Genomic DNA, 23,116 nt, shown 5'->3' with positions numbered 1-23,116 from the left:
ACTAAGATTTTATATAGAATGTACAATATGATTACTTTTAACAACTATATTTGGAAGATTTTGTTAAGATTTTAAATTATGACTCCTATCATCTTTCATTTATTTTATTTACTAATTTCTGAATTATCATATAGTACTTATGATTAATAAATATGTAGATTTTTTTTCTAGCATATCTTGCGATTTAAATATCTAAAGAAAATATATATTACTCAATCGATAAAGAAAAAATATGTGTTTTAATTTTTCACATGTGGTAAAACTAAATCTATGCGGTCGATGAATTAATAAATTTTATAATTATTACTTTAAAATATTTCACAAATAATGATGCAAATACAACAAACAAACAATATAAAACTATTATACATCAAACAAATTAAAATACTATAAATTGTAAAATAAGTAGTATTCAAAAATATATATTTAACTTCACCAAACAATAGCAGAATTAAAAAATAAATAATATCTCAAAAAAATAACCTTTTTAGAAAATATATAACAATAATTTTTATTATTAGATTGACTTGTACTATATTAGCACGATATATCTCCTAGTTAGTATTAAATCAATTACTTATTTTGTTATTGTGAATGCATCGTTTTTGGTTAAAATTATACATTGTTTATTGAACACTTTTCATGCTAAATGAATTAAATAGTTTAGATACATATTGAAATCTAATTGACCATACGTAAGTCAACATGTGTATACTTTATTATATTTTTTTGTAAGTTTTAATTTTAATTTAAAGAAAATACTAATAGTTAAATCATTAATTTTAGTAAATGGAAAGTAAATTTTTATTTATACATTAGTATATGAAACTTTTTATTAGTTTTCCAATTTTGCTAAGGAAACAAAAGTGATTTGTTTACCACTTGTTGATAATATATTGATAAATAAATTGCATAAAGATATACTATGTCTCTAAAACGTGCTCCTCAAGCTAATCTCCTTATATAATAATCAGAATAGAAAACCCTAAGATATACTCTTGAGACCATCATCGCCACCCACAATAACAAATTCTCTCTTACAATGGCTTCTTCCACTTCAATCCTTCTTGGCCCACCTTCCGTCGCCGGCGATCTACAAACCGTCAACCCAGTCACCGTCAATTCATTGGAAACCCCTGTTTCCGATTGATGGGTCTAACCGAAAACTTTTCCCCGACGTTTCTCTCTTCCGGGAGCCCATGTCTCGATTTCTTCTTCCACATCGTCCCCGACACATGTCCCGGTGATCTGATCCAAAGGCTTGAGAGTTCTTGGACTCACGATCCCTTGACTACGTTGAAGCTCGTCTGCAATCTCAGAGGTGTCAGAGGAACCGGGAAATCAGATAAAGAAGGGTTTTACACTGCTGCCCTTTGGCTTTTCAAGAATCACCCAAGAACCCTAGCTTTGAATCTCCCTTCTCTTGTTGATTTTGGGTATTTCAAAGATTTGCCTGAGATTCTGTACCGGATCTTGGAAGGTGATCAACAGATGGGGAGAGGGAGAAAGCGAGTTTGGAGGAAGAGGATTCAGAGGAGATTCAAAGGAACGTGTGAGCAAAGGTCTGATGTTTCCGGTGAACTTGAAGATCGGATTCTGGAAAATGTTGAGGAGATTGGTGGTCCTGTGGATAAGATCAAGGCTAGGGCTTTGCGGAAACAGAGAGAGGTCGAAAAGGCGAAAAAGGCGCTAGAGAGGTATAACTCTGATGCTAGTTACAGATTACTCTTTGATCGAACTGCGGATTTGTTTGCCGATGTGTTGAAATCGGATTTGGAGTATTTGAATTCGAATCAGCCGAATAAGATTGGGTTAGCTTCCAAGTGGTGTCCTTCTGTTGATTCTTCTTATGACAAGGCTACTCTGATATGTGAGGCTATTGCTAGAAGGATGTTTTCTAGAGATGAGTATGGTCAAGGAATCGAAGAAGCGCATTACGCGTATAGGATTAGAGATAGGCTGAGGAAAGAAGTTCTTGTGCCGTTGCATAAAGCTCTTGAGTTGCCTGAGTTGTCCATGAGTGCAAGAGAATGGAACTTGTTGAAGTACAATAGAGTTGCTTCTGTGGCTATGCAGAATTATAGAACGCACTTTGCGGAACATGATTTGGAGAGGTTTACAGAGTTTTTGGGGGATGTGAAAGCCGGGAAGAAGAAGATTGCGGCTGGCGCGTTGCTTCCTCATCAGATCATCAGCCAACTGGAGGATAGAGAAGTCGGTGCTGAAGTTGCAGAGCTTCAGTAGGAGAGAATGGTTGATGATGTTGCCAAGAAAGGGAAGATGAAGAGTTCTTTGGCGGTTTGTGATGTCTCTGGAAGCATGTCAGGTACACCTATGGAGGTTTGTGTGGCGCTAGGGTTGTTGGTTTCGGAACTTAACGAAGAGCCGTGGAAAGGGAAAGTTATCACTTTTAGTGAGAACCCGGAGCTGCATGTAGTAACAGGTTCGAGTCTGAGAGAAAAGACTCGCTTTATCAGACGAATGGATTGGGGAGGGAACACGGATTTACAGAAGGTGTTTGATCGTATTCTTGATGTTGCAGTCGAGAATAACCTAACCGATGATGAGATGATCAAGCGGATCTTTGTGTTCAGCGACATGGAGTTCGATAATGCGACAGGAAACTACCATTGGGAATGGGAGGTGAGTGACTCCGAAAGTGACCCCGGGAGCGACTACCAGACTGCTTATGAGAGTGATGAGAGTGACTACGAAACTAGATATGAGGAACGGTTGAAAAAATCGAAGGAACGGTCCAAGAAGAAGTGGGAGACGGATTATGAGGTGGTTCAGAGGAAGTATAAAGAGAAGGGTTTTGAGAAGGTTCCGGAAATAGTATTTTGGAACCTGAGGGACTCGTCGGCTACACCAGTGGCGGCTAAGCAGAAAGGAGTGGCTCTGGTTAGCGGGTTTTCCAAGAATCTACTGACTCTGTTAAGAAGGTGGGATCGTGAATCCTGAAGATATCATGGGGTTAGCCATCAAAGGTGAGGAGTATCAGAAGCTTGCCGTTTATGACTGAGAATAATAAAACATACACAAGCCGCTGTATGCTTAAACCTAGCTAGCACCATCGTTTTATCACTTTTCTTTGAGTTTTTATAATAGGAAGTTCTATATTTTAGTTTTGTTCTGTGATCTCTCAAAGCCTCGTTTTCTCATACCTTATCTTTTTCTTTCTCTATTTTTGTCCTAATAGACAAAAGCCAAAATTATTATTCTACAATCTCTTTCTTTCCTCGTTAATCCCCGTAACCCCCCGTTGATCGAAATATGTTGATTTGCAATCAATTCTGAAGTTCTCAGAGTTCGAAATAATACAACTGATAAACTTTTGATGCCAACGTAACACTAAGGCAAAATAACTTTTTAGCAATCATGCCAAAGTAATTCGACTATACAATGAGAGGAATGTGATGTAGTTGGTACAAAATACTTGATTGATGGTGCTGTAGTTGGTACAAAATACTTGATTGATGTAGTCAAATATTTCGATGTCTATATTAAGAAAAAGATTAATGTTAATAGATAATAATAAGCATTCATCATGGTGTGTAAGCCAAAAATTTTAGTTGAATTGGTACGTACTTGTTCGTGAAAATATTGTCAAACCTTAATAAATTTGACGTGTGAAGAAGATTTTGAAAATTTCCGCGAATATGAACTCTAGAACAGAATGGTACATACTATAATAAAGTCTTCGACTTTCACATAATGGACATTTACTGGATTTGCCTTCAACTAGGTCTATCCCAACAAGGATGTGCTACTTAATTAATAATAATCTAGCTCGAATCTCACTTGAATCACAATACATGCTGGTTAACATTTTTTTTTTTTCTTTTCTAAATCTAGTTTATATGTCAAATATCAATATGCAGTTAAAGGAAGTACGTAATTAATTGAAAACACAATTGATATCTTCGAAGTTTCAACGAATGAGATTTGATTAAACCCTTCTAATTTTTATTTCCCACTATAACATGTTCCATTCTTTCTACACGTACGTTAATGACACTCCCTAATCTATTCTACCATTTCTTGCCATAAAAAAAATCAAATAAAATTAAAATAAAAGGATAATACTCAATTACATACAAAATACAATTCAGCTGTAGTAGAACATGTACATTAGGTACCTTAAGACAAACACATGTCTCATTTTGATCTTATTTATGAAATGACTTTAAATCATTCTCTAAACATAGCTGATGTGGGAAGTTGAACATATATTTTTTATACTAACTGTATAATATATATCCGTTTAAAAAAATTTTCATGTTACAATATATGCAGAAAATTAGATTTTTATGAATTTTATGTATTATATGATGATTCAAAATAATTAAAAAAAGAATCAAACAAAAATGTTTGGAGAATCATGATTTTAAATTTTGTCAACAAAATCTTTTAAATATCTATATTGTTAGTTTAAAAGAAAAAAATATGGATAATATTAATACTATGTTTGGCTGCAAGAATAGCTATAAATTACTTAGAATGCGAGTGTTTAAAAACATCTATAAAATAAGTTCAAAAATATTATATAAATTATATAGATTATATCCAGTTTGTTTTATGGCAAGGTATATTATTTTTTGGCATTCTAGCATTGCACTCATTTTGATCAGAGAAGACAAACAAAGATTTAACTATTTTTGGAACTCTTTTTCAGATCTCCTTCCTCATTCCTTGATTCATTGAGAATTCTCACATTGTAAATGTCTTGATTGTATGATCAATATAAGATATCATTTTTCGTTGAAGTCAATCATATAATTTCAATTTGTTGGATTTTTGTCTTCAATTTGGATAGGATAGGAACCCAAAGCCATATTATGGAATAGAAATCGTATAGTAGATGATGTGGTCTTTTCACAACTGTACTGACCATTCTTTCTACGAGTGTCTCCAACCATCATTAGCATACTTTAGTGGATTATTGCTTGTTTTGCATCAAATTATTATATATTGATAGAATATAGGAATATACTCTATCATTTTTATATTTCTATATTTCTATATAGAAATTGAAGAAAGTCATGTTTTTGAAATCTGGTGGTGATGATAATGTTGGAGAAGAGAAGGATATTGTTATTCTTGGAGGAGATTCTGAGTGTTCGAATTTGTTTGAGGAGTCTTTTCTGGTTCGGACTATTGCGGGTTTTGGTGTGGATAAGTTTTCTGTGAAAGAGAAGTGGAGTAAAGTGTCGATGGAGACTAAGAAAAGAATTGAAAAGAAGTTGAAGTTGGTGGAGGCCAAGGAATATGAGTTGTTGAGGTTGAAGAGTGACATTTCGAAGGAGGTGGCCTATGTGATGACTCAAGGCATATAAGAAGAAGCAAGTTGGATATGTATAGGTTTAGCGATTTTAATCGCAGGTTTAATGGAGATGATGCAATGTCTCTTTTTGTTATCTATCTACGTTTCTGTTTTTAAGTCTTTTGGATTCTTATGTGATGATTAAATTAAGAAGAAGAAGACAAATTAGTTGTCTAATTAGTCTTTTGGTCGACGAGCAAAGACTATATGTAAGCTTTGCATTTTAACTCGTTTGTAATAAGCGAAGACTATATATGTTTTGCTTTGGCTATGACATCCAATTTGGAAAAAATATTAAAGGACATACTTATTAGTTTTTTTTTTTAATATATATTTTTTGAGATTCAGAAGATAAGAGGAGTTTTCTTAATTTTTCTTCGATTCTAGTTTTAAAATCAAAATCTAAAATCTAAAAACTAAAAACTAGAATTCAAAAACCACTTTAAAACTTGTAAACATTCATGGCCTTATAGCTTCTATTTTTATTAGTATTGATTATAAAAGTTGAAAGTTGTACTTTTACAAAGGCAGAGAAATGTAGATGCATCACCAGTAGATGCTAAGCACAATCCTCCTTTAGGGAAATTTTGGTCGACACATTTTTGGTCGCAGTTTGTTATCTCTCCACATGGATCGGCTGAATCGCCATCCTTCATCGCATACAAAGTCTTGTCTTTTGTAGAAAATATCTCTCTTGTCGCAAGACCTTTAAATAACAAAGAAGAGTTCAAAGACAATTAATATTGAACACAAAAACTAATATTGATGAGTGACATGTTGAAAAGAAAAGGACAAAAAAAAAAGACCTTGATTAAAAAGAAGAGCAAGACAAAGAAATGTGAAAAACAAGCATTTGTGTGTAGAGACCATTTTAATATGCTTCAGTCAACAAATGTCTCGGTGTAAGTTTGTTTCCTCAAGTTCAAGTATATATATATAGCCAAAACAATTTAATACTATTTCCTAATTATTATAGCCATTTGTCATGTGACATTATTAGTGTGGGTTTATCTTTTTAATATTAGTCAATGCCTACATTAATGTATAAACAACACAGATGAAAGCGGATTCAAAATTGAAATTATATATATAAAAATAGAGTCTCAGTCTCTCCTTATTGGTCCACTTGGCAATGCAATTTTAACAAAAAATTTTTTATTAATACACAAATTTTTAAAAAAATTAATTTTCACATTTAACTCACATAATATAAAACTGAAATCTTTATAGCTTCTCCCTATAAATTATGCATTAACTTTATTTCTCCACTAAGTTGTATTAATCAATTGTAATAAAACAAAACAATAAATTAGAATTGTAACTCTCATTTTTCTAAATGTAATTTTTCATCATTTCTCTTTCTATAAATACTCATTATCTTATTCTCTTAGTCTATCACTCTTTCATTCTCTCATCTTCTTCCACTACTCTCAAATCTCTTTTTTATTTTGTTTTGTTTTGTTTTGTTTTGTTTTGTATTTTTTTTGTTATTGTTATTATATGGGTTATAAAAAATCAAATCAAATATCATTGTAAAAGCTTAGTTTTAGAGTTTGTATGATATGTGTATCTTATATATTTATTTTAATCTTTTAAAATGTTTATCTCCATTTTCTATTTTATATTAACATCTTATAAATCATTATTTTCATACTTCCTTACAATATTCACCACACAATAAGATCATAAAGTTGAAATGATCCATATGTAATTATCTATTATGTCTCTGGTTATCTCACATATTCATGTATCATTTTTAATAATTTATAAAAATCAATATAATATTTAAAGATCAATATAATTATCCATTTATCAATTTATAAAGACTATTTTGTTTTGTGATCCAATTGATAAATCTGTAGAGTTCAATATAATATATATTTTTTTTTTTATGATTTGAGGTTTTTGAAAACAAAAAAACATAATTAAACAATTGGTTTTTTGTGTCTTTAATCAAAATAAAAAATGATCCAAAAGACAAAACATATTCAACTGGACCTTAAATATAAAAATAAAATATAATTTTAAAAATATTATTTCACTAAATTCTCTAAAGATGAAACCATTAGTGTGAAATCTAGCACTATAAATTAAATTGATGAGTGAAAACCAAAAAAATATAAGTTATCTTTGGGATTTTAAAAATTATTGAGATTGAAGAATTCATATAATTTTATAAGAAAATTAATTTAGTTTGTCACTTAAAAAGTAATATTTTTTATTTTGAAATATTATGTGTAAGTGTTGAGTTTATATCAACAAACAACCAAATCATGTGAATTTTGATTCAGCCACTTGGTATTCCTTTTATTTTAGGTTATAAAAAATTAAAATATTTATTTATAATTAAAGACATGTAACTCCATTTAACTCAAATGTAACTCCTATCCAATAATTGTACATTAATTCATTCCTCCTACTAACTTATTATCTTTCAAGAGAAATTATTTTTTGTTAAATTTTAATATTTTTTATTTATTTTGGTTGGCTAAACTTATATTCATATTTTGGTTGGCTAAATTAATATATTTCTCATGTAAAATTATTGTTTATAATATATTTCTCATTTCAAAGTTTAAAGCAATATATCATATATATAAAAGTAAGGTTTTGGTCTCTCCTTATTGGTTGATTTTCATTTAATGTTTTCTAATTTTTTTTAATTTTTTTATTTGCTTTCTAATTGCTTTAAACAACATTTAAGATCCAATAAACACAATAAATTTAACTCACACATTAAAATAAAATTATAACTGAAAATAAAATAAATTATGCATTAATCATATTCTACCACTCAATTTTATTCAAACATAATAAATTACTATTGTAACTCCATAGTTCTAAATGTAACTTCCATCATTTCTTATCATATAAATAAGCATTCTCTCAATCTATCATTCTCTCATATTGACATTCTTTTACTATCTTATTTTCACATTCTCTCATTCTCTTCTACAATATCTCAAATCATTTTTCGTTTTTTTTTTGTTATTTTTGATTTCTTATTTTTGTTGTATGGGTTGTAAAAAAAAACTGAAATATCATTGTAAATTGTTAATGCTAAATTTTAATTACATTGTTCTTATTTTAAAAGATTTATCTCCTTTATCTAATTTGGATTATTATCTTATAAGTAATCATTCTCTCTTCCTCTCCCACCAATATCAAATGTTGTTATATCTCATATGTGTTGTAAGAGTTTGATTCTATATTTTAATTTAGAAAGTATTATATATATAGATATTACATTGTTCTATTTTTTAAAGATTCATCTCCATTATCTAATTTGGATTACCATCTTATAGTAAACATTCTCTCCTCCTCTCCTACCAATTTCAAATGTTGTTATATCTCATATGTGTTGTAACTTGTAAGAGTTTGATTCTATATTTTAATGTAGAAAGTATTATATATATTTAACATTGTTTTCAATTTTTATTTTATTTATATAAAAAATATTTCTTTTATATTTCTTGCCTTTCTAATCTATTCATATTTATTTTTAAAATTTGCATAGTTAAATTTAAATTCACATATGTAGGTTTTAACAAAACAATCAACTTTATTTGAGAATTAGATGTTCCTATTCATTTTTAAACGATCAATGTGTAACATATAAGCATTTTGTCTTGCAATCACAAGTTCCATTTCCATTGCTTAACTCCATGGTTAAACTATAATATATGTTGTCCTATTTGTAGGAATAACAACATAATTATTTATTTAATAGAGCAGATGATTAAACGAAATAAACATTTCTCCAAATTTTATAATTCAATCAGTGAGTGTACTTATTACTTTGAAAAACTTTTACATTGAAGTTCATAAAATCATATAAGAAAACTAAAATACTATATCACTTCAAATTTGGAAGGAAACACTTGGTATTCCTTTTAAAAAAAGTCAAGACACATATAAAAATTTATTAATATTTAACTCACTTTAAAGACATTAAAGGTCATTTAACTCAAAAATAACTTCTATCCAATAATTTCATACATTCCTCCCACAAATAAAAATATATATATATATGTTCAAGATTGTATTTAAATATTACATAATTTTTTAGTTAGCTAAATTTATAGTCACATATATACAATATATATACATAAGAATTTATATTACTTATTAACATCATAATTCGACCCATTATTTGCTTAACTCAATATTGGTTTCAAAGCCAACTAAAGAAAAACAGAAACGATCTTATTGATATTAGACCAAAACATGGGCATACAAACATAATCACTTACACGGAAGATATTTTAAAAAAATAACTTACTATTGCAACATCAACGTATGAAGGGTTTACATAAGCAGTTAATTAGAAAATCTATAATACAATAAATGTATTGGAAACAATATCAGTCAATGATAAGATTGGATCCTCAAAAGCAAGAAACAACATCTTCATAATTCATAAAAAATAAACGCTACAATTATACACATCTGAACGAAATGGTATAATATAGTGTATAAATAAAAGTGACGGCAAAGCCTGTATATACCTACTTAAAACGAAATAATACAAAAAAAAGAAAACGAAAAAGACCAAAAAAACAAGAAAATGTCAACTACACCACAACTCACACGTTGCGTGGGGAAGCACCTAGTCTACAACAAAACAAAAATTAGTGAAGAAGATGATAACACAAAGACAAAATAAAGAAAATTGCGGTACTAATAGGCCCATTAAGTTTCTTACAGCATAAAAGGCCCAAATAATAAGCCCATATTAATAATCTCCTCCGCGATTTAGATTTGAAGATTTGTTTCTCCGAGAGCAAGAAACCTCAGAGAGGGAGAGACGAAGCCAGAGAGAAAGAAGAAACTCCGATGGGTCAAGGACCGTCTGGCGGATTGAATCGACAAGGGGATCGGAAACCAGATGGTGGTGACAAAAAAGAGAAGAAGTTCGAGCCAGCCGCACCACCTGCTCGTGTAGGGAGGAAGCAACGGAGGCAGAAAGGACCTGAAGCGGCGGCGAGGTTGCCGACGGTGACTCCTTCTACCAAATGTAAGCTTAGATTGCTTAAACTCGAGAGAATCAAGGATTATCTTCTAATGGAGGAAGAGTTTGTGGCGAATCAGGAGAGGTTGAAACCTCAGGAGGAGAAAGCTGAGGAAGATAGATCTAAAGTTGATGATCTTCGTGGTACACCTATGAGTGTTGGCAATCTCGAAGAGCTTATTGATGAGAATCATGCCATTGTTTCTTCTTCTGTTGGTCCTGAGTATTACGTTGGGATTTTGTCTTTCGTTGATAAGGATCAGCTTGAACCTGGCTGCTCCATTTTGATGCATAACAAGGTATTTTTGATGTTTTTTTTTTTTGCGGAATTGAATTAGGAATTAGTCGGATGAGTAGCTGATTTGACAATGCTTGTCCATGGCAACGTTAAACCAATTCGTCTATGTGAACATTTGTATCGTTTTGTGGTGGTAGGTACTCTCTGTTGTTGGCATTCTTCAAGATGAAGTGGATCCAATGGTGTCTGTGATGAAAGTGGAGAAAGCTCCTCTGGAATCATATGCTGACATTGGAGGTTTAGAAGCTCAGATTCAGGAGATTAAGGAAGCTGTTGAGCTACCTTTGACACATCCTGAGTTGTATGAAGATATTGGAATTAAACCACCAAAGGGTGTGATCTTGTATGGTGAACCAGGCACTGGGAAGACATTGCTTGCTAAGGTTCTTCTTTTAGCTATATAGTGTATCAATTACAGTAAACTTCCTAGTTGGTAACGGCTCAATTCAGTCTTTTATCAGTCTTCACTAAGAAAGGCTGTAGTTCTTTGTCCCTAGAAAAGAGAAATTAGTCAGGACAGTGGCCTGGCTTCTTTGGTTTGATCACATATAATTGAGATATTAGATCATAGTACTTGTTCAGAATGGAGGAAGATTTTCAGAGTCACTTGGATTGATCTAGTGTCTATGTCGCAAGCATGTTGTCTCTTTTTAATTTGCCTTATGCTTGTTACTTTCGGAACTGTGAGGTATGAGTAAGTATTATCTCTTGGTATTCTTTCAGGCAGTGGCGAATTCTACATCAGCTACTTTCTTGCGTGTTGTCGGTAGTGAACTGATTCAGAAGTATTTGGGAGATGGTCCCAAGCTTGTGAGGGAGCTTTTCAGGGTTGCCGATGACCTTTCACCTTCTATTGTTTTCATAGACGAGATTGATGCCGTTGGGACTAAGCGGTATGACTAAATATAACACAACATGATCTATTGATAACAATGTTCTGGAATTTGCTCTAGAGATGGTATCTAATCTGTGATAGCAAATGGTTGTTGAAACAGGTATGATGCAAACTCAGGTGGTGAACGTGAAATCCAAAGAACCATGTTGGAACTACTGAACCAGCTTGATGGGTTTGATTCAAGAGGAGATGTTAAGGTTATTCTCGCGACAAACAGAATCGAAAGTCTTGACCCAGCACTTCTTAGACCAGGCCGGATCGACAGGAAAATCGAGTTCCCTCTTCCAGATATCAAAACAAGGAGACGTATCTTCCAGGTACCACAATTGTTGATCCTGAACTGTTCTTTCTTCTTTTTTTGAATTTTGTAGAAAGATCTGATTGGTTTTTAAACGGATTACATTACTAGATACACACATCAAAGATGACTTTAGCTGAAGATGTGAACTTAGAAGAATTTGTAATGACGAAAGACGAGTTCTCAGGAGCTGATATTAAGGCGATATGCACAGAAGCTGGTCTGCTTGCTCTTAGAGAGCGCCGAATGAAAGTAAAGATTCTCTGATTCTCACCCCTTGATTCATATATGCATATCTTTGTAATAATTTTTATGTTAACCTGATTTGGTCTATTGGTCTATAGGTGACGCATGTGGACTTCAAGAAGGCGAAGGAGAAGGTAATGTTCAAGAAGAAAGAAGGTGTTCCTGAAGGTCTTTACATGTGAAAGACGCACAACAACTATTTCAGTCTCTTCTTTGAGTTTGCTCTATCTCTCCCTTTTGTTACCTTTTTCACTCTCTGCTTAGCCTTTTTTTTTCCGATCATATAAAACCGTTCGCCCTTTATTAATTTGCTTCCAAATTAGCCATTTATTAGTTTGCCATCTTCCGAACCCCCTCATATGTTCATTCGGAAAAAGTTCGTTATTTTTACTTTGTGGTTACTAATGTAGTCCAATTTTCAGTTCAATCCAATAAAAACCGATCTGGTTGTATTAACATGACATGAATGTTCGTACTTCGTAGAGTTTGTAGGAAGACTTTCAGGGCACATGGAAAGTCAACATAAGTGTAGCTGTCGATATTGTCATCAGGTCGATGCCTAAATCAAATATTAAATACATGGACTTCCAAGAAATGATGATGAAAGTTTAAAAAATGCAACACCGAATTAGAGTGAAGTCGTGTTGTGTACTTTATTAATATAATTCTTTCTAGGAAACTGCAAAGAAAGTTTCAAAGATAGATTAGAAAAAGAAAAGCATGATGTTGGTCACAAAGAGTGATTATAAGATGGTCAGAGAAGAAGAAAGATTGGTCTCTTAAGAAAAAAAAGAACTCGATGCCTAAAATGAAACACGATGTGTTCATAAGTTTCAGGAGCAAAGACACTCGTGACAACTTCGTAAGCCATCTCAGTGGTTGTCTACGTAGGAAACGTATCAAAACCTTCTTATACGACGAACTACCAAACGAAGAGAGATATGAAGGGTCGTTAAAAGCAATCGAGGTATCGAGAATTTCAGTGATTGTGTTCTCGGAAAACTTTGGGGATTCGAAATGGTGCTTAGATGAAGTTGTAACCATCTTGAAGTGTAAAGAGAGGTTTGGTCAGATTGTGATACCTGTTCTTTACCATGTTGATCCTCTAGACATTGAAAATCAGACAGGAAGCTTTGGAGATGCCTTCGGTAAGCGACGAGATAAACCCGAACAGCTACAAGAATGGAAAGATGGTTTTGAAGAAGCTATTAACCTCCCTGGATGGAGCACCGCACACTTGAGGTATAGCTCACTTGCATATAAGTAGATCGTGTTTTTTTTATTTTTTTCCGAACATGTTGGAACCCAGTTGTGACCAGTAACACGAACCATTATGTTACATATCTCGATCTTTTTGCATTAATGTTATACTATATATATAGTTTATTTTTGCTATCTGCTTTTTTCTCTAGAAATGAGGAGATGTTGGTGAATCAAATAGCTCGGGACATCGAGAACAAATTACTAAGAGCCTCAAGAGCGAAGGTTTTTAAAATCTTAACGTTTTGTTACTAACAATTTTGTTGGCGAAACTGATTCAAACAAACACTTCTCTGTTTTGTTTTTAAACAGGTTATAATTGAGTGGTCTCTGGTCATCGCCAACCTCATACTGGAAATAGCTTCCTCTGTTGTCGACCAAATCTCTTCTCCACATAAACCTTTATATGCGTTGGCTGCTATGTCAATGTCATTGTTATCTTGTATACTTTGTCTCGTAGATTTATTACACAAAGGACGAGTTGAGAGAGTTCTTTGGAAGTGGACTTGGCCTATTCCTTGGTTTTACTATCCAACTCAAAGATCACACAGATTTGGTAGCTTCCCGGAGATGGTTGGATTACTTTGTGCCTTGTGCCAAACCACTACCACTGCCGTTAGCTATTCATTCATCACACATGGAGATGATTCTCCCATCAAATTTTCTATCTGGCCAGTCATGTTTGCGTTAGGTTTACTTTGCTCTTTGTTGATTAAAAGATCTTAGATAGTAATATCATTTACTTGTGTAAAGATAAAAAAAAAAAAACATTTCTCCTCTGGTTTTACAAATTTTTCTAACTTTTTTTTTTAATAATTTTAAAGTTTTAAATAAAACATGAAAAATGCATATTTATCACATTTTTTTATACCGAGACGTGACCTGGTGTTTTAGTTTGTTTTGTGTAATGGTCTTTCAGAATATTATATTTCATACACATTTGTGTAAACCTTTTTTTATTGTATAACCAAACAATACTAGACGGTTTAGGCCGTATATTGTTAGATATATACAGTATGATTTAGGTCGTATAGTTGTGTGTTCATTGATGGTTTGGTTAACGTGACCTGCAAAGACCCAAGACATTTTGACTTTTTGAGGCAGTAAGTCCAGTTGTAAAAAGGAGCCAAGTGGAGATTAGTGGTAGAGTTTTTCCAAATTACTAAATTAGTCTAATACAAGTTTCTGATATTCTCCGTCGGAAAACAAGATATTGAGCTTCTCATCGTTGTTCTTGTGAGCCTAATCCACAAAATATCAAGCTTACATTGATATATATATATGTAAATTTTAGAAGGAGAAACTCACATAAATTTTCTTGACTTTGGACTTCGTCACTTCGGTACTTTTCCTATTTCCGTGACATTATGCAATTGGCTTTTTTTTTTTTTTTTTTGTAATGTAAATTAAATCAGTAAGAATCTAAAGTTGAACTCAGATTAATTTATATCAAGTATGTGTGAATGAAGCAAACCAAAGCTTATTCCACAGGTTTTTTTTCCACATACGACAGGTTCTTAATTTTGACTTGAAAATAATTACGGCATTTGGCATTTGGTTTTAGAAAAGAAAAGAAAAAAACAAGCTTAACAAGAACAAGCAAAAATGGCTTTCAGAATTTGGCATTTGGCATTTGTTGGTTTCAATGGTTTCAGATTTTCTTTTACTTTGTCAATGTTTTCAGATTTTTTTAGTTAATATTTTCAGATTTTGTCAGTTATTTTATTGATTACTTCATATTTACGTGAATATATATATAGTTGTTATGCTTTAATCATCTTTTTGGTATTAAAAGTTTAAGATCTTTAATTTTCTATGAGGTCCTCCACTAAGCTTATCTTCTTGGCTTCAACAATAGCTCTCATTTTGGTTACTGAGAGCCGAAGAACAATACCATCAAAAGAGCAGATATATGAGCTAGAGAAACTACTCAACCATGTAAACAAACCTGCAGTCAAAAGTTTCCACGTAAAACTCTTTTTACTTTTAGACTTTTAATGTTTTTCTTAAACAAAGAAATGTAGTTGAACATTGAAATTTTTATTATCTTTCTCTACTGGTATTGTCTAGGATACGTAGTCATCGTATACGATTACTGTTTAGAAGGATATTTATATATTCAGGATGAGTGATAAAAGCTAATAATGGGAAATTTATGTCGTAATTAAGATATTAGATGAATTATGATAGTGTAGGAAAAAAAACTCATATTTCAATAATGCTCTTTCACTTTTTGTTTTATCTCAACTCATATTTGCTTTGTATTTTGACAGACGAAACATGGTTATATATTGGATTGCATAGACATTCAAAAGCAGCTAGCCTTTGATCATCCTTTGCTTAAAAACCATTCTATTCAGGTTTTATTCAACAAATAAAAGCTATTCAAGATTCTTTCCTTTTTCTATCCTATCCTAATGGATTATAACTTGTAGTTGAAGCCTACATCTATACCTAGATGGACAAGAGATAACAACACTTCTCAAAAGTCAAGTTCCCTGCCTTTTCGACAAGAAGACGACATACGTTGCCCACTTGGGACAGTGATTATTAAAAGAACTACACTTGAAGATCTTAGAGAAATACATCTTTTGAAACCCTTAGGATTCAAGTATCCAAAAGACAAAAACTTGCTCGATATGACCGGTCGTCATGTAAGATTTGTTCTCATAGTTGAGACCCCTAACATCCTAACATGTTACTTATAATATTTGTTTTTTTTCTTCTTTTAATTATCTTAGTTTGCGATAGCTGAGTATTATAAAGAAAATCATGGAGCAATGGGAAACATTAATATATGGGATCCGCCTGTCAAACCTGATCAATTTAGTCTTGCAAGTATATCTATCGAGAACGGCCTTAGAGACAGCTTACAAAGCATTTCAGCTGGATGGATGGTAAGTCTAAAACCAAATGACTTGGAAATTTCATAACAATTCAAAACTATAAAATTGCAAAAAAAAAAATATCCCACAGGTGTCCCCAAAACTGAACCAGAATCATAGTGGCTTGTTTGCATACTGGACCGTAAGTTCTTCAAACATAGTTAAAGTTTGGTATTTCATTACATGGTCCGTCCAGCTACACCGGTTAATTATCAGTCTTAATTTATGATTGGAAACAGGCAGATGGGGATAACAAGACAGGTTGCTACAATACAGTATGCCCTGGGTTTGTACAAGTGAGTAGCAAATTTGCACTTGGAACTCTTGCCAAACCGGTTTCCACTTATGATGGTGAACAATATATCCTACAAGTCATCATTTTTCAGGTACATAGCACTCATTTTCTCAAATTCCTCACATATGGAAAAGTCGAAGTTACATATATAACAGTTAGGTGTATTCTTCACCAACAAAATATTGACCAATCCATACTGGAATAGTTAAACCAAACCGAAACAAAATTTGTTTATATATTGATGAGTATTTTTTTTTTTTTAAACCAAACCAAAATAATTTTAGTGTAATCAAATAGAGAGAATGAACAAAAATCCATGAAATTTGGTTTAAATTTAGTTTCATGACCAAAATTGCATTAAATTGAACCAAAACCAAAAGAACTACAAATGTTTCATTTGGTTACAATTTGAATAAAACCAACAAAACCAAACAAAAATCTCAATCGCCACCTTTAAAAATATAGTGTTTTTGCCTTTTTGGTTTAAGCAGGATCATATTACAGGAAATTGGTGGTTTTTGCTAAAGGGAAACCCAATTGGGTATTGGCCAAGATCATTGTTCAATGGTGAAGGTATAGCTAATGGAGCAAGTCGAGTATTTTGGGGAGGAGAAGTTTTCAGTGCAGTGAGACAAAGAATAAGCCCAATCATGGGAAGTGGACATTTTCCACAAGAGGGTTACAGAAAAGCAGCTTTTGTGAATGGTCTTAAAGTGATTGATCATGTTTCAGAAAAGAATACGAGTCCACCCGCGACAAATAGAGCAATATTCGCAAACAGTCCACGAGCTTCAGATTTAATATTATTCGCCAACAGTCCAACTTGTTATAAAGTCGAAACAAAATCAGGGGTTGGTGAATATTGGTCTACTGCTATCTACTTTGGAGGGCCAGGTGGATGCACTGTTAGCTAACAAATCTTTTAAGTATATTTTCTGTTTTTTTCTTGTTGTGTGTGTTAAGAAAATAATAAAAAGGATGTTGTCGAAATAACGTTAATTTTTATCTTCTTGATTTTACGAATTTAGGAATGATTTGGTTTATATGCATGCGTCTCAAGTCCAAGTGTCAAACTAATGAATATTTTCATGATTGAAATCACTTTTAATAGAGAAGTTGATAGTTAGGCCATTTAGAGAACTGAAAAGAAGTACATGTATACTCTTCAAAAACTCATGTTCATTGTCGATAGCTCTTCTGACCCTTATACTCGTGAGCTCTTCTTTTCATCAAAATGCAAACTTCTTCCTCATACTCTAGCGAAGAGGAAAGACAAAGAACAAATGTTTGTTGCTGGATTTGTCCGTGAGTCCATACGACTGGAATCTTTGTGCATATTCACCGATAAGCTTACTCTCAGAATTCAGAAGTAGCATAGTGACGACTTGTTTAACTGTGGTCAAAACTTATAGAAGACAAGAAAGAATAATGTTCGGGTTTGTATATGAACCTAATGTTCCATCTATTCTCTTCACTAAGCCTCTGTAACTTTCTATGTATTGGTTCCTAGAATTCTGGATCTTGACATGTACAGCTCTCTAAGTTTACAACTCGGAAAGAGAGAACAACAACAAAAAGAACAGGGGAGATACGTTATCTTAGATGGCGATTTACATGTTAGGTCTCTCTCTCTGTCAAATTCTCAAAATTGTGTGTTTGCTTGTCAAAAAAGATGCTCTGGCTGCTCCAAGCTTTTAACCTTTTGTGTGGTTTTCCTGATCCACAGATTCCTTGCTACTACTTGCCCTGCTTGAACTTGGGTACGATGTTGCTTGATTCTACAAGAACAAAAGATAAGACCTTGTGACTTTTGTGAGCAGAGGAGAGGAAGTGTCATTTTTGGAACCAGATGATGGGAAGGTAAAGTACCTGAAACGGAGGTGGTTGACTCGGGTGGACACCGCGGAACTGCTGATATGGATCCATATAACTAGGATACTGAGGAGGCTGGCTCAATGTTGGATTACATTGCTGGTTCTGTGTATAGAGTCTTGACGGGTCAGAAGGATGAACAGGGTACTGCGGTGCTGGGAATACAGAGGCTCCTCCCATAGGTTGGGTCTGTGTAGGCAAAGGTCTTTGAGCAGGCAACATATTGGGAAAAGGCATGAAGGAAGGAGGAGGAAGAGGCTGGTTCATACCCATCCCCATCCCCATGGCCATGTATTGTTGCATACCCGGATACATCATTGGCATCACACCACATCCCATTGACATCATCTGCATTAATCTCAGTCATAAACTGGAGTTTTCCATGGGAAAGTATAAATTTAAATTTTCATGGACTTAAAAAAAAGGCTTCATGAGTCTATTTGGTTCCTAAACTTTAGATAAAGGTAAAGAGAAAGACCTGTATTTGAAGCTGTAGAGATTTCATGTACTCAATAGCTTCATCCAGCATGGAAGCTTTGTCTGACTGAGAGAATCAAACAAGAGTTTCTCTAAATCAGCAACATATTAATCAATGTTTAAAAATAAATTGAAGAAGAGAAAGTAAAAAGACCTTGTTGCAGCGAGGAATGAGTTCTTGGAGAGCTTTCATCCTCTCGTTGATCCTATCTCTTCGTTTCTGTTACACCAAAGTCCTCAGATTCGATCTTATGTAAAACTAATGAAGAAGAGATTACTCAGATAAGAAAAGAAAAAAAACAACTTACCCTTTCAGAGAGATTGTGAACTTCAGCAGCACGAGTTCTCTTGGTTGATCCACGTCCTTGTTTAGTTTCCTGCAGCTCCAAAGTTCAACCAATTTTTAAAATACGCCGAAATATATAAAAGACAGTCTAAAATGCGTCGAATCCTATCTGCGCACGATAGTTAAAAACTCGGTCTCTTCGACTCACCTCGTTCTCGTTGCGACACTCAGCCTCGTCAATGGCTTCTCTCTCTTTTCGTTTCCTCTCATCGACGATAGTCTTCTCCGGTCCGATTTCTCTCTTCGACATTATAGAAGTAGATGTACCGAGAATCTCAATAGTCGGCGTAGTCGTCATCGTCGCCACTGCTTTTCCCTTCAGATCAAGTCCGCCTCCAGCCACGGCGGAGCATTTTTCAGTACCATCCGTCCTCCGTAATAAAGCAGAATCACCCGCCACCACCGCCGGCGGTTTCGCGGCGGCAGCGAAAGTATTCACCTGCGTCGATTCTCTCACAACCGCCTTGGAAACCGACGGTTGTCCAGATTCACCTCTACCGTTGGTAAAATCGCCTCTCAGCCTCGAGAAATTCATAAAATTCCTCACCGGCGGCCTTGGCAACGACGGTTTCGCTGTCGCAACCTCTTGACTCGTCATCTGTCTCTCCGCCACCGGCGGTCTCTCTGCCGTAACAGCTTGACTAGTCATCTGTCTCTCTGCCACCGGCGGTCTCGCTGTCGTAACCGCTTGACTAGTCATCGGTCTATCCGCCGTCACACACGGAGCAGTGGGCGCGGCTGAAACTGAAGAGAAGAGAAGATCTGAGCAGAAGTCGTCGTTATCGTCACGGAGAGGATAATGAAGCCATGAGGTCATTTCGTCTTCATGGATAAAAAGATTCTGATCTGACGGTTGCTGCTGCTGCTGCATAGGAGGAGGAGGAGGATGAAACATCTTTGGTGGAGACGAAGAAGGTTTCTTGTTATGGTGATGAAGTCTCTGGTTATGAACAACAACTTGACCGTTGTGCCATAAAAGCTCCATAAGATCATTATCATCATCACCACCCCTATAGTGAGTGAGTACTTGTTTCATCAATACTCTTACTAGTACTAGTAATTAAAAGAAAAAAAACTCAGATCTTGAATATTAGTAAAACAAGAAGAACTTACATAGTAGTAATGGATTTTCTAGGAAGATTCAAAGATGAGGAATTGACATAATCGTCATCTCTATCGAAGTCTGGGACGAAATGATGCATATCTCTCTATCTCTATCTTTGATGATGCTTCTTCGTCTCTCTAAGGTTTTTTTTGTTTGTCTTTTTGTTATTATGTCTTTCACATTTGAGTTTTGTTTTGTTTTTTTTTTTTTTTTGCCTCTTCGTGACTCTCTAGTGTGTATCTCATTTACTACTCTGTCTATCAACTAACTTTAACAGTCTATATATTAAAAAAAAAAGTTTCTTTCTCTGTAGTGGAAATATTTATTATGAGTGTGTGTTTTGTGGATTGAAACTTGTGCAACCTTTGAATTTGAACAATAAAAACAAATGTACGAGTGAGGAGAACATTGTAGATGACAGTAATATCAAAAGATAATCAGCCTCTGTCTTCTTCATATATGCATCATCCGTACTACAAATATATTGCATCATCAAAGTCGTAATGGATATTATAGTGTTTGATGATGTAAAAAAAAGAGAGAGAGAGAGGATATGTACTGAGATTTTTTATATTATCTTACTTTTGTCAATTTATTATAAGGATATCATATAATTTTTAGAACACTAGAGCACGGATTAAAAAAAATTTATTTATATTATAATTTTATAATAAAATATAAATTATGTGATTGTTTTTAAAAAAAATTTTTATATAATTTTATACAATAAAATCAGATGCTAAATATGATGGCTTGGAAAAAATATATATTTTGTAAGTTTTATATTGTTAGTTTTGTAATTTTATGTATGATAAATGGCTATGTTTGTTGTTTGTTTTTATTTTAATTTTTGAACATATTTGGTGAAAGTTTTTTAATATGATCCGTGCTTACGTAAGATTTTATTTCAACTGCACAATAAGATTTCGGAAATTAAGATTAAATGTGATAAATTGTCAAGATTTTGTTTCTTTTTACGCCTAACAATATATATTTTATGTCTAACAGTATATAATTTGTAACAATACATGGAATACTAAAAATTTTATTTTGAAAATTCTATAAATCATTGGAATATTCTCTTTAAGAAGATTCTTTGAGATATTCTTAAGTGTATTCATATAACCTACATATTGACCAATTAATTTATAATATTCTTTTGTAACCAACGTATATTTAATCTATAACATATTTTGTAACCAATTTATAAAAATTATATAGTATATAAAAAAAGTTGTGTACTTCCGTTTTATTATATAGAAGATGAACAAAAAATTTGATATCTAATGAACTGAAATATTTGACCTAAGTTTTAAATTAGAGGGTAGTGTTTTAGCTTAAGTGACTAAGTTAGTACTTTCTATATATAGTAGTCAAATTAGCGAATCAAGTGTTAATACTAGCAAATTAAAATACTAGCCTTTTTCTGTATAAATCTTTTGAAGATCAGGTTCAGAGATAAACATGTATAGATAACTAAATCGAACTTATGTTCTATATATTTATCTCTTAATCCTGATTCTCTGTTTTGCTATCTACTATTCATATTTCATCTATCAAGGTAAACTTTTACCATTTTAATTTTGAGCATTTTATTCTCATTGATATATGGAATGATATGTACATGTAACTCCAAGTAGGGTAGAAAGAAAACAGATATGGACTCCTTGGCATTGGTGGGGACAATAATATTTAAGACAGAAGTTGGGTTTTTCTATTGGAAACCTCAATGATTTGTAATAAGAGACAGTGCAATAATTAATATGTTTATATTTTGTTGCTAAACAACCCTCTTTCATCATCTATCAAACTTATTTATTTACTTTCTTTATTTTATTCGAATATGCTAATGATATTGTGAAATTGTCATATCTGGTCTTCTAGCTAGACACTACTATGCTCATGCAAAAAATGTAGGTTTCTTTCTATAACTAAATTATGATCGAGGAGGATAAAGTTTAGGTCACTATATTGTCTACTTGATAATCGTTACCAGCTTTAGAATTAAAAAGGTCTGTCTTCATTAGATTAGATTAATAAAATACTCCATCTTTCCTCATCATATTAGTTAATTCCATTAGCTTTAAAATATTAAATTAGCGTGTTGGGTTTAAGGAAACGATAACCCAGACCAATATAACCTTAATCATTTGCATAAGACAATGTTTTTTTCAGGTAAACACAAGCTAATACTAGTACTTTATTAGTTCGCACGTACCGTAACCTTTCCTCAATATATTATTTTCTGCATTGCTAATTACCTACAAATAGTAACATTAAGTACTATGTATATACGTCTGAGGTTTGGATAATTAAATAAATAGTGACTATTGCATATAGTTTGTTTCGTTGTCATGCAATATGCATATTGAAGTCGTTAGTACAAATGTACAAGTACAAAGTACAAACCAATAGCCAATAGGTTATAAGATGTATATATTTTTTTATAAAAAAAAACATTACTGAAAATTCAACATGCAACAAAGTTTTCAATAACTAGTAGAAATGATTGACAATAAAAATTTACAAGTAGAAAAATGATGACAAAAATGGTTGACACACAAAAATGATGTTTGATGGCGACGTGTCTATTTTTTATTAATAAGAAATCAGATATACAATAATACAATTTTTTTAATACTATACGAATATAGTAATCGTATAAGATAAGGTGGACCTAAATATCATACTGAAATATTAATAAATGCATATATTTTGGATCTGACTTTATATGATATCCTTATTTAGGAAAATTGCAAACTATTTCGGCGGTGGTTGGGGAATCATTTGCCCACACCTTCTATT

At 32.9% G+C, this 23,116-nt stretch overlaps 4 protein-coding genes, 1 long non-coding RNA gene and 1 pseudogene across 6 annotated transcripts; 4 read left to right on the top strand and 2 right to left on the bottom strand.

Moving 5' to 3' along the window:
• The first annotated feature begins 959 nt into the window (after nt 1-959).
• On the top strand, nt 960-3,129 carry LOC104747924 (uncharacterized; annotated as a pseudogene).
• Nucleotides 3,130-5,747: 2,618 nt separating this feature from the next.
• LOC104747923 (uncharacterized) lies at nt 5,748-6,250 on the bottom strand. The gene is made up of 2 exons (XR_761274.2): nt 6,130-6,250; nt 5,748-6,029 (listed from the first exon to the last, which is right to left on the bottom strand). It is a non-coding gene; the product is annotated as an uncharacterized LOC104747923 (long non-coding RNA).
• Nucleotides 6,251-10,058: 3,808 nt separating this feature from the next.
• On the top strand, nt 10,059-12,527 carry LOC104747922 (26S proteasome regulatory subunit 4 homolog B). Its single transcript, XM_010469632.3, has 6 exons — nt 10,059-10,633; nt 10,770-11,015; nt 11,356-11,525; nt 11,628-11,844; nt 11,937-12,077; nt 12,170-12,527. The coding sequence occupies exons 1-6, from the start codon at nt 10,160-10,162 to the stop codon at nt 12,251-12,253; spliced, it is 1,332 nt and encodes a 443-aa protein (XP_010467934.1). The 5' UTR covers nt 10,059-10,159; the 3' UTR covers nt 12,254-12,527.
• Nucleotides 12,528-12,670: 143 nt separating this feature from the next.
• On the top strand, nt 12,671-14,201 carry LOC104748948 (toll/interleukin-1 receptor-like protein). Its single transcript, XM_087486855.1, has 3 exons — nt 12,671-13,313; nt 13,484-13,556; nt 13,644-14,201. Exons 1-3 carry the CDS (start codon nt 12,871-12,873, stop codon nt 14,055-14,057), a joined length of 930 nt encoding a protein of 309 aa, XP_087342981.1. The 5' UTR covers nt 12,671-12,870; the 3' UTR covers nt 14,058-14,201.
• A 914-nt stretch (nt 14,202-15,115) lies between these two features.
• LOC104747921 (NEP-interacting protein, putative (DUF239)) lies at nt 15,116-17,642 on the top strand. The gene is made up of 7 exons (XM_010469630.3): nt 15,116-15,299; nt 15,605-15,691; nt 15,767-15,985; nt 16,073-16,228; nt 16,308-16,358; nt 16,456-16,602; nt 17,003-17,642. The coding sequence occupies exons 1-7, from the start codon at nt 15,147-15,149 to the stop codon at nt 17,423-17,425; spliced, it is 1,236 nt and encodes a 411-aa protein (XP_010467932.2). The 5' UTR covers nt 15,116-15,146; the 3' UTR covers nt 17,426-17,642.
• Nucleotides 17,643-17,899: 257 nt separating this feature from the next.
• Nucleotides 17,900-20,703, bottom strand: LOC104747920 (transcription factor PIF1). 2 transcript variants are annotated; one of them, XR_015582688.1, is made up of 8 exons: nt 20,320-20,458; nt 19,355-20,216; nt 19,169-19,237; nt 19,015-19,080; nt 18,862-18,927; nt 18,653-18,731; nt 18,381-18,572; nt 17,900-18,289 (listed from the first exon to the last, which is right to left on the bottom strand). XR_015582688.1 is itself a non-coding variant. In XM_010469629.3 (7 exons), exons 1-7 carry the CDS (start codon nt 20,406-20,408, stop codon nt 18,206-18,208), a joined length of 1,587 nt encoding a protein of 528 aa, XP_010467931.1. In that variant the 5' UTR covers nt 20,409-20,703; the 3' UTR covers nt 17,900-18,205. The 2 variants fall into 2 exon arrangements, 1 of the variants encoding a protein (XP_010467931.1); XM_010469629.3 differs by having other exon boundaries at nt 18,381-18,731; nt 20,320-20,703.
• Nucleotides 20,704-23,116: the final 2,413 nt, after the last annotated feature.

The sequence above is a fragment of the Camelina sativa genome, chromosome 15 (assembly GCF_030686135.1).
Source record: "Camelina sativa cultivar CO46 ecotype springtype chromosome 15, ASM3068613v1".
Classification (NCBI taxonomy): Eukaryota; Viridiplantae; Streptophyta; class Magnoliopsida; order Brassicales; family Brassicaceae; genus Camelina; species Camelina sativa.
This window is presented reverse-complemented; position numbering and strand designations above follow the sequence as displayed.